Below are 11,387 nucleotides of genomic sequence, written 5' to 3' on the forward strand. Positions count from 1 at the left end.
CATAACCCCGTGCATTTACCCTTGCTAGTCTCCTGACACTAAGGGGCAAGTTAGCATGGCCAATCCACCCAACTAGCATGTTTTTTGGACTGTGGGAGGAAACCCATGCAGACACAGTAAGAACATGCAGACTCCGCACAGACAGTGACCCAAGCCGGGAGTCAAACTTGAGTCCCTAGTACTGACAGCAGTGTTAACCACTGTGCCATCATGTTCAAACCAATTTAATATTCTCTATCAATTATTCACTTATTTAGCTATTATGAAACCTGCTTCCACTACTGTTTCTGGGGTATGCTATACTATGATATAGTTTGTATGAAATAAATTTCTGAACCAATTCCATTCATTTAATTTTCCTATAGGCATACCTCCTGAGTATAATGTACACCAAGGACTCTTGTGATTCTGTATGGTTTACATATTGTAGGCAAGAATGATGTACTAATGGACCACCTCAGGCTTATGCTGCTGTATAAACAGGTGGTTAATTTAGAACATCAGCACAAAGGGGGCTGGATGTGTTTCCACTTGTAAAAAAAAAACTGATGTTGAAATAAGAGGACAATAAATGGGATCAATACAACATACATGCTGGGGTACAACATGTCAGGAGATTATTTTTAATTTTGTTGAATCTATTGCATGTTCCATTACTTGGATCTTGTATGTACCAAAGTTCTTTGAACGTGAAAATACTCAGTTGCATTCGGTGGAAAAGAAATTCGGACAGGAGTGTAAAACAGCTGCTGATTCTCAGCTGCCCATTTTGCTGTCCTGCCCAAGTTCAATTTCACTCCTTTTTATTTTCGGATTTGCTCATACTTCTTGCAGTGATCTCCTTGCAGTCCATGAATGCAGCATTACAGGCCCAGTTGAGGGAATCTCTGAAAGGACTCGAGTCTTTGCAAAAGAAAAATGAAGAGCTGCTGAATGTGGTAGATAAACAGAGAGAGGAGAACAAGCAGCTACTCAGATTGGTGCAGGGAAAAGAACAAGATCTGTTCCAGAAGAGCCAGCAGTGTGAGATAGACGCAACTCGAGTCAAAATGGGTAGGTCAGAAATATTTTCTTAATTTTGTTCTAAAGAGTTCTGTGGCTGTTACCAAAAGTGAGACATCTAGCTAATTCTGCTACTCCCACAGAAATAGGTGAAGCCTTGACTAAAATGAGAAACATTCAGTTGAAATTGGAGGGATCTGAAAAGGAGAATCAAATTTTGGAGATAACACTCCGACAACGTGATGCAGAAGTGAACAGATTACGAGAACTAACCAGGTAATAAAGAGGACTTTGGACATTGGGAGACTGTTAACTTTCCACTTATTCCTTAACACAATTTGAATTTGAGATTTCTATTTTCAGTCTTCACCTTCTTTGTTGAAAAATATAAAGGCTGGAAATAATTAGTGAATCACACCTTTGTGTCTTTCGTGGGGGCATTTGGTTTTGAATCTAGTAAGCTAATGAAATTATAACTTTTATTTATCAGTTGTTAAAGGTTCTAAATGAAATTTTGGGTAATGTCATCACAATTCCTTATAGATGTTGAGTTTGTTACACAGCTGTCTATAAATAGTAATTGACATCAAATATGCAATCTTGGGTAGTCTGGTCGTTAAGATAGCTCATATAAAATGTAGAAATATTCCATGTGGTCAGGGATATTTTCTCAACTAGTACTCTTGAGAATAATATGGAGTGCATGTATGTTACATCCAGAAGGGTTATTTTTATTACAAAAAGCCTGCTTACCATTTTTAAATGGCAACAGTACCATTTGCTTCTTAGCAACTGTTCCTAAGTACAACTCTTACTGCCAGTAAACAAGAAATTTAAACATGATGATAAAGTCATACTGTAACAACCCCAGATTTTTGTGTTGTGCCCTTGATGTGATGACAGGATGAAACAATTTGATTGGTGAAGTGTTTGCCTCAGTTTGATTTTTTTACCTCAATATTTTTAAGTTCTATTTTATATTTTTCATTTCCATATAAATTTATGAATATATTGCATCTTTTGATTTCATGGTGTTTGTGGGACAAATGCATTGGTTCATTAATCTATTTTGGCTTGGTTTTGTCTGGTTTCAGTAATTTGATCTCCATCTCTGGGGTGCTGTCTTTCTTGGGATTAAGGGCGAAGGTGAATTCAGCCCGGCAGTAGTAGTTAGGTTGGGATTGTTGTCCTTACTGCATTGAATGTGTTACATTTGTGATTTGCATTTTCCCATGAGTTGATTTGGATGTTTGAGTCCCAAAAATAAACCCAGTCTATTTGCCCTTTCTTTGGTTCCACACAGATCATTCTTACACTCTCTGTCTCTGTCTGTCTGTCTCTCTCTCTCTGTTGCTCTCGCACTCACTGTCTGCCTCGCCCTGTCTCCCTCCCTTATTCAGATAAACTAGATTGGTCTTGTATAAACCTTCCACAATGTCCATGCATCAACAGAGACACAGATTTTGCAACCAAAGGGCATGACCTTACTTTCAGAGAAAGAGGGTGAAAAGTGAGTTCAGAGCAAATTATATGCAGAAGATATTTTAAAGATTATATCAGACTCTCCTAACCTGTAATTAGTGCCTGGAGGTGTCTCAGTCACTTTGTATTGGGTGGTGTGTGTGTGTGATTCAACAGTTGCCAACAAGTTTGGGTTAAGAGGATAAAGATGTTTATGTGCATCATTGGTGGAACCCTAACTGGTATTGTAACTAATGTTGTAGGCTGTATGAATTGGCTATGTATGTCACTCTGGTACTTCTTTCTTGTAGGTTATTTGACAAAATAAAATCTGGGTTCTGCATTTGAGAATGTATTTTGACTACACACTAGAAATATACCAAAAAGGAAAATTCATTAATCTTTTTGGATGATGGATGCAAAAATCCAAACCAAATTCTAATGATGTGTAACTTTGATGCTGGCTTATTACATTTCTAATCTTAACAAATCCTATTCCTTTTCCAATTTGCAACAAGACAAGAACATTTTAATGAAAACCTATTACTGTCCCTTTTTCAGTCTCACCTGGCATAAAACATTTCATAACTTCAAACTCACCTCCAGAAGGGAGTAAATCTTTAGTGCTTATTGCTGCTTATTCCATGAGATTGATATAAGAACATAAGAAGTAGGAGTAGGCCATCTAGCCCCTTGAGCCTGTCCTGCCATTCAATAAGATCATGGCTGATCTGAAGTGGCTCAGTTCCACTTGCCCGCTTTCTCCCCATAACCCTTAATTCCCTTGCCTACCAAAAACCTATCTACCCGTGTCTTAAATATATTTAGCGAGGTAGCCTCCACCACTTCAACAGGCAGAGAATTCCAGAGATTCACCACCCTTTGAGTGAAGAAGTTCCTCCTCAACTCCATTCTAAACTGCTTCCCCCTCCCCCGCCCCTTTATCTTGAGGCTGTGCCCTCTAGTCCTGTTCTTTCTGAACAGGAAGAATCTCTCTACCTCTACCCTATCCATCCCCTTCATTATCTTATACATATCTTGGATTTCTAATTCCTCTTTCTTCATATTAACTTACTGTTACTTATTTGCTCCTTTTTAAATGAAGTAATTTCATACAGAGTAATATAGCTGGCTTAAATCTGACCCGTTATATCTAATTGACTATCAGCTGGAGTGGGGATCCTTCTTGGGGAAATAGGTTCATATCTGTCTCTAGCATAATTTTGACCACTAGATGGCCCTCACAGACATCTGATTGCTTGAGAAATGCATTTGGATGGGATCATTACAGAAAAGGAATATCTAAGTTATATTGTATGCCAATGTAAGAATTAACTCAAAGCTCCTGTACAAAATAAAAATTTACTAAAATGTAATCTCAGTGGTGTAAAGTCAAGAGTTACTGTTTTAGTTAAGAACATAAGAAATAGGAGCAGGAGTAGGCCATCTAGCCCCTTGAGCCTGCCCCACCATTCAATAAGATCATGGCTGATCTGAAGTGGCTCAGTTCCACTTTCCCGCTTTCTCCCCATAACCCTTAATTCCCTTGCCTACCAAAAACCTATCTACCCACGTCTTAAATATATTTAGCGAGGTAGCCTCTACCACTTCAACGGGCAGAGAATTCCAGAGATTCACCACCCTTTGAGTGAAGAAGTTCCTCCTCAACTCTCTTCTAAACTGACCCCCGCCCCCCCACTTATCTTGAGGCTGTGCCCTCTAGTCTTGCTGTCCTTTCTGAGCGGGAAGAACCTCTCCACCTCTACCCTATCCATCCTCTTCATCATCTTATACGTCTCTATAAGATCCCCCCCTCATCCTTCTAAACTCCAATGAGTACAGACCCAGTCTATTCAGCCTCTCTTCATAGTCCAACCCCCTCATCTCCGGTATCAACCTAGTGAACCTCCTCTGCACTTCCTCCAAGGCCAAAATATCCTTGCGCAAGTGCGGTGACCAAAACTGCACACAGTACTCCAGCTGCTGCCTCACCAGTGCCCTGTACAGTTGCAGCAAGTTTGCCAGTCTTGAACTGAGCCGTGCTCAGAACCTGAAGTGGAGATTCAGCACTGCAGACTGGGTTACAGAGTTGTAGCTCCATATCCAACCCAAATTCCCTTCAAACACATTTCAGAATTGTAAATCTACTGCAACCTTTGAGAAAATCTGCAGGGTTTATTTTTCTGGGCAAAACTTAGCATAAAGTATTTCAAGACATTTCTTGGTTAATGAAGAATTTTATTCATTCTGTAGATTTAGGATAACTGATTCTCTAAAGGCTCATGAAAAGTATTTTGCCCTGCAGAATTGTTCCCTATTCAATTCTCTCAGCTCTGGAACATCGCTGCAGGGAGTAACAGCTACCTTGAACAGCCTAGTCAATTACCTTCCCTCTAGAAAGTCAGAAGGAATCTCTTTTCACCAACAATTGCAGTATTCAGCTTTATTCATAATTCTTCAAAATAATGAACTCTTCCATACACATACTGATAAACTTCCATGCTTGGGCTGATAAGTAGCAAGTAACATTCATGCCGCCCAACTGGGTCTGGCAAAGAACACTTCCAAACTTAATTACTTGACCCTGATATTCAATAGAATTAGCATCATCATTTTTTCCCCACCATAAACCTCAGGGTTCACTATTGATCTGACCTTCAACTGGATCAATCCATGACTACTAGAACAGGTCAGTGACTGGGTATTCTGCAGCAAGTGGCTTGCCTCCTGACTGCCCAAAGCTTCTTTACTCACTTCAGTATTCTCCACCTGCCTGGAAGGATGCAATTTACAAAACTCTCTAGCAGGTCAATTCTATTCAGTGTGATGAACAATCATCCACTCGCTGTGAACAAGTTACTGCTGAGCAAGTGCCACTTGATAGCACCCTTCCATCACTTTCCCCTTGTATCACTTTGCTGATGATCAAGAGTAGATTGATAGGGTATTAATGGACAGATTGGATTTGTCATGCTTTTTTGTGGATAGGATATAGCTGGACACTTCTCCACATTGCCAGTAGATGCTAGTGTTGTAGCTGTAGTGAAACAGCTTGGCTAGGGGTGCAGTTAGATCTGGTGCCCAAATCTTTAGTACTATTGCTGACAAGTTGTCAGGGCCCATAGTATTTACAGTATTCAGTGCCTTCAACATTTTTAACGTGGCGTGAACCAAAGTGGCTGAAGATATGCTTCTGATTCTGGGGAATTCTGGAGGAGGCCAAGATGGATCATCCACTTGACAGTTATGGCTGAAAATTGCAAATGCTTCAGCCTTTTGCTTTTGCACTGTGGTGAGCTCCCCCATCACTGAAGATCGGAATATTAGTGGAGCTTCCTCCGATTAGCTATTTAGTTATTCACGACCATATGTGGCAGGACTGCAGAGTTAAGATCTGATCCATTGGTTGTGGGATTGTTTAGCTGTCAGCTGCAAGCTGCTTTTGCTGGTGACATACAAGTAGTCTTGTGCTGTAGCTTCACCAGTTGATATCTCATTTCTAGGTATACCTGGTGATGCTCCTGGCTTATCCTCCCGCACTTTTCTTTAAACCAGAGTTGATCCCTGGCTTGATAGTAGTGGTACACAAGATGATATGCTGGGCCAAGCGATTACAGGTTATGGTTGTATACTGTTCTGCTGCTGCTGATGGCCTTCATGAATGTCCAATATTGAGTTGCCAGGTCTGTTCAAATTTTGTCCTTATTTAATATGATGGTAGTGCCACACACAAAATGGAGGGTATCCTCAATGGATACAAGGACTGTGTGGTTGTCAATCCTACCAATAAAGTCATGGATTGATGCATCTATGGCTGGTAGATTAGTGAAAATGAGATTGAACACCTGCTACAGAATCATCTAGCAGTAATGCCTTTTAGGGTTTGGTCAGAAGTGGTGCTAGCCAGCCACTCTTGGGATGGACTTTGGAGTCCCTTCCCAGAGTGCATTCTGTGCCTTGCCATGCTGAGTGTTTTCTCCAAGTGGTGCTCAACATCTGAGGAGTATGGATTCATTAGCTGCGTGTGAGGGTGGGTGGTGAATGTGGTAATAAGCAGGAAGTTTCTGTGCCCATGTTTGACTTGATGCCATAAGACTTCATGGGGTCTAGAGTCAATTTTGAGAACTCCCAGGGCAACTTCCTCATGCCTGTATACCACTACCACTCATCTTTGGCAGTTTGGTCTTGTCGGTGGAACAGGCTATTCCAAGGGATGGTGGTGTTTGAGACATTGTCAGAAAGGTATTATTCCATGAGTATGCCTACATCAGGCCATTGTGTGACTAGTCTGTTGGACAGCACTCCTAATTTTGGCACAAGCTCCCAGATGTTAGTAGGGAGGACCTTGCAGGGTCGACAAGGCTGGGTTTACTGTTGTCATTTTCAGTGCCTGGATCTATGCCAGGTGATATGACTGGTTTTGTTTCTTTTTGTAGACTTCATTTGTGGTTTGATACAACTGTGTGGCTTGCTAGGCCGTTTCTGAGTTAACCTCATTTTTGTAGGTCTGGAGTCAAATGCAGGACAGTAGATTTCCTTTTCTAAAGGACAGCAGTGAACCAGATACATTTTTATGACAAACAATGGTTTCATGGTCACTACTACTGAGTCTAGCTTTTTGAATTCTAGGTTTTTTGATTGAATGTAAATTCCACCAGTTGCAATGGTGGGATTCAAACTAATGTCCCTAGAGAATTAAGCTGGTGCTTTGGATTACTAATCCAATGACATTACCACTATGCCACTGCCTTTTTATCAGGAGGAAAACTTTCCAAGTTGGAGTCATACCTACAAAGGAAAATGATTGTGGTTGTTGGAGGTCAATCATCTCAGTCCTGGGACATTGCTGCAGGAGTTTCTCAGCTGCTCTATCAATGACCTTCCCTTTCATAATAAGGTCAGAAGTAGGTAACAGCAATCGCAACTCCTCAAATACTGAAGCAGTCCATGCCCAACTGCAGTAAGACCTAGAGAACATTCAGTCTTGGGCTAATACATGGCAAGTAACATTCGTGCCACTCTGTCATTCAATGACCATCTCCAACAAGTGAGAATCTTGCCATTGCTGATTCCTCCATTGTCCAGGATTTTCATAGTGACTTCATTGCAGTGTTAATGTAAGCCTACTTGTGACATTAGTAAATAAACTAAAACTGTCCACATCCTTCAGGTTACCATAAACCAGCCAAAAATAACACTAGCTATAAGATCAACTTCGAGCCTGGGAATTCTGCTGTGAGTAACTCACCTCCTTACTCCTCAAAGCCTGTCCACTATTGACAAGGCAGAAGTCAGAAGTATGATGGAATGCTCCACTTGCTTGAATTAGTGCAGCTTCAGAAATTCGACACCATCCAAGACCAAGCAGCCTCTCTAATTGACATGCTGTTCACCACCTTCACTATCTGATGCCTTAATCACCAATGCACAGTGGCAGCGCTGCAGCAACTCATGAAAGCTCCTTCAACAGCACCTTGCAAACCCATAACCTCTACCTCCTGGAAGGACAAGGGTAGAAGATGCATGGGAACTTCACCACATTGAAATTCCCCTCCCAAGCCACACACCATCCTAACTTTGAATTATTTCGCTGTGGCTAAACAAAAATCCTGGAACTCCCTTCCTAACAGCACTAAATGCACCTATACCACATAGGTAGCAGCAGTTCAAGAAGGCGGCTTGCTACCATCTTCAGTTAGGTGTGGGCAGTAAAAATACTGGCCTAACCAGTGGCATCCACATCCTGTTAAAAGATCTTTTAAAAACCCATCACTGTGCAATGTACCATGGCTGCAATGTGTACCATTTACAGGATGCACTGAAGCAATTTGCCAAAGATTCTTTGGCAAGACTGCCCAACTGCCCCACCTTAGCCTGACAAGGCAGCAGGTGCATGGGAACATCATTACCTACATTCTTATCCAAGTCATACGCCATGACATTGGTATATATTGCTGTTTTTTCATGGTCATTGGATCAGAATACTGAAAATTCCTACCTAGCAAGTTCCTGACATGCAGTACATTTCAAGAAAGCCCACTATCACCTTTTTTGTGGCAATAAATGCCAGCTTAGCCAAGTTTTTTTTTAAAGCATTTCCACAACAAGAATACTGTGGTCCAACTTCATGATCGTGGTTCAAGCTGCAACATGATTCCCAACATAAATTTATCTGCTGCTTCTTCTTTCTCCAAAAACCTAATCAACCGCTGATCACAATATAAAGCCAAAAACCAGGCATTATTTATTTCATCATCATTATCTTTCATTCTACACCATGAACTTGAAGGGTATTCCTGTTCTTGAACACATCTGTTTCATTTTGAAAGGTGATCACATTGAAATTGCAGTCTTGATTTTTTTTTTTGGTTAACTGTTCTACTGATGTAGTATCAGTCACTTCTGTAATTGGTAGGAAATATTAACTGTTGTCATCAACTGACTATATATGCTTGGTTGTTTTAACAGAAACCTGCAAAGCAGCATGGCAAGACTGCTTTCTGACCTTAGTATAGATTGCAAGAAAGCCAAACCCTCATCTAGACTTACTAGAAATCTCCTACAAGAATATGAGGAACAGCTACAGGATGATCCAAGTTTAAGCTCTGTGACAGTTTATCTGAAAAATTTGGATACAAATTCTGAATATAACGTACAAGCTGCATCATCATCATGTAAAATACCTGAATCTGAACCTTTGACCATTCCGGTTCAACCTTATTTAACATCTGCAAACACAGAAACCTACCAAAGTAATGGCTTGTCCACAAAGTCTTCACCCACACACTTTTCCAAGTACAGTGCACAGTCTGAAAATCATTCTGTTAGAGGATATGAGGACTCTAACCTGGATGAAACCACATACATTCCGTTAGTTGGCAATGCCTCCAAGCAAGAAAATGAATCCACTGAAAGGAAGAAATGTATACCACTACAGTTGAACACTGGATCAAAAAAGTTGCACTATAACGATGAAAGTTCATATAATGGAACGGTAGCAATGCCATGTATCCCAGATGGATTAGGAAAAGCAGAAAAAGCTTTCCCTGGAGAAATACCCAATACTCACAAGTCAAAAGAGAAGGCAGTGGCAGAAAATAACCAGATTCATTCAAGATCTTTAGACATAACTGGTATTGATTTTCCAGACAATATTACAGGCCTTCTGAAATCTAATTTAAATGAATGTACCTCTCTCCCGCACCAAATAAACAGGACACAATTACATAAAGACAAGGTTTCAACAGTAGATTCAAGCTTCTCAAGTATTGATTATAAATCTATAAAATCTGGCTGGAGTATGTCATCTATTTCTTCTTTTAATTCCCATGATGAGCAAGACTTCAGGAATAGTTTAGCAGCCTTGGATGCTAACATTGCAAGACTACAAAAGAGCTTACAAGCGGACCTTGAGATAAATCGCTCTCAAAATATTTAATGTTAAATTGATGTTGGGAAGGCATGTGCTTTTGGAGTCAGTTTTTAACATTATATAATGTGATATAATAGAATTTTATTTTTAATACTATGTGCACTGAACTGCCCCATGCTTTTATTTTCTTTTTAGGTGTTTTACAATCATGGATGTTGCTTTTCTTGTAATTAGATTTTAATTTCAGAAAACAGATTTTGCTAGTTTTTTTCAATCCAGAAACTTACTGCAGGTGAAATCCTTAATTTTATACATGGATAATTACTGATTATAAAAATTGAGCTCTAAGTGCATATTGCCTTTTTAAGGATTTGTTTGTGTTTCCTCATTTGTACAAGCCATGGTCATTTCCTTTTGAAGATGCAGGTAGCTAACCAATCTCTAGGCACTTTAAGATACATCAGGATATAACTCCAAGAAAACAACAATTTTCCTTCCCAGTATCTGATCCCTCCAAAGTACTGTCCCATCCACCAAGGGAATTGTAGCAGATGGGACAGGAAATTTGGCAGACTGTTCAAAGGTCACTTGACCTTGCAAGGAATTTTCAATCTTGGGGCAAGCATGGCCAGAAAATCTCTCTCTCTCTCTCTCTCTCTCACTCCCCCTGTGCATTGTTTGCAAAATAATCCAATTGGAAAGCAGGCTTACCTTGCCTGACTTGGATGCTTCCAGCAAAATGCAACACCTCAATCTAATTACCTCCTTTTTGAATTCTGATACATTTTTGCATTTATTAATGCTTTATAAATTAAACTACAGCCATGAGTTGCACATTCGCTCCTCACCTTTTTTGAGGTCTAGGTTCAAATCCAGCTGAAATCAACAAGATGATGATCATAACTTCCTCGGACTGGCAATCAGCAGCAGATTGCCACTCTGTACTGACTCACCAGTGCTAAGATGCTTAAGCACTCGTTTCACTCACCCTTCGTTTAACTCTGGTTAGGTGAGGTTCAAGCAGCACAGTGCATTGTCAGCTCTAGCGCTTTGAATGTAAAAGAAGTGGAGTGAAAGAGAATATGGCCCTTTTTCTCATATAGCAGTAGCTTCCGCAAAGCAGGTGAATATAAATGTCCAATTGAAAATAACAGGCCAGGAAGAAAAGTGCATGAGATGTAGGGGGTTGGGTATGGGTGGAAGGGGTGTCCTGTCTGGTGGCTTGTTCTGGGTATTTAAAATAGTTATGCTGAAGTTAGAAGTGCTTTTACAACTTCTAACTCTTTCAGAGTAACTATAGACATTACTCTGGCAGAACTATCCAAAGTTAGTGATTTAAATTCCTTTATTGGATGCTCCCAGTGCAGTACAGTTTTTCAAAGTTAGCACCTCTGTACAATTGCAGGATAAACCCTAATCTGAGAAGTTCCAAGAAGGATTCCCCAGCATATTTTTAGGGCAACTGCTCAAATCTGGGAAGCCAGAAAGTTGTGGACTGACATTTTTTCTGAACCCTGCACGCAACAAGTCTGCAAAGCCTTAATCCAGTTCC

General features: G+C 40.3%; 1 protein-coding gene across 4 annotated transcripts in view; it reads left to right on the forward strand.

Moving 5' to 3' along the window:
• ccdc14 (coiled-coil domain containing 14) overlaps positions 1–10,147 on the forward strand; it is a 40,817-nt gene extending 30,670 nt beyond the window's left edge. For all 4 annotated transcript variants that reach the window (XM_080199065.1, XM_080199066.1, XM_080199067.1 and 1 more), the window contains 3 exons: positions 835–1,053; positions 1,146–1,278; positions 8,932–10,147. In XM_080199065.1, coding sequence (XP_080055191.1) covers positions 835–1,053; positions 1,146–1,278; positions 8,932–9,901 — 1,322 coding nt within the window. In that variant the 3' untranslated portion in view covers positions 9,902–10,147. The remainder of the gene's footprint in view (positions 1–834; positions 1,054–1,145; positions 1,279–8,931) is intronic.
• Positions 10,148–11,387: the final 1,240 nt, after the last annotated feature.

The sequence above is a fragment of the Carcharhinus amblyrhynchos genome, chromosome 11 (genome assembly GCF_965287045.1).
Source record: "Carcharhinus amblyrhynchos chromosome 11, sCarAmb.v2.hapA, whole genome shotgun sequence".
Classification (NCBI taxonomy): domain Eukaryota; kingdom Metazoa; phylum Chordata; class Chondrichthyes; order Carcharhiniformes; family Carcharhinidae; genus Carcharhinus; species Carcharhinus amblyrhynchos.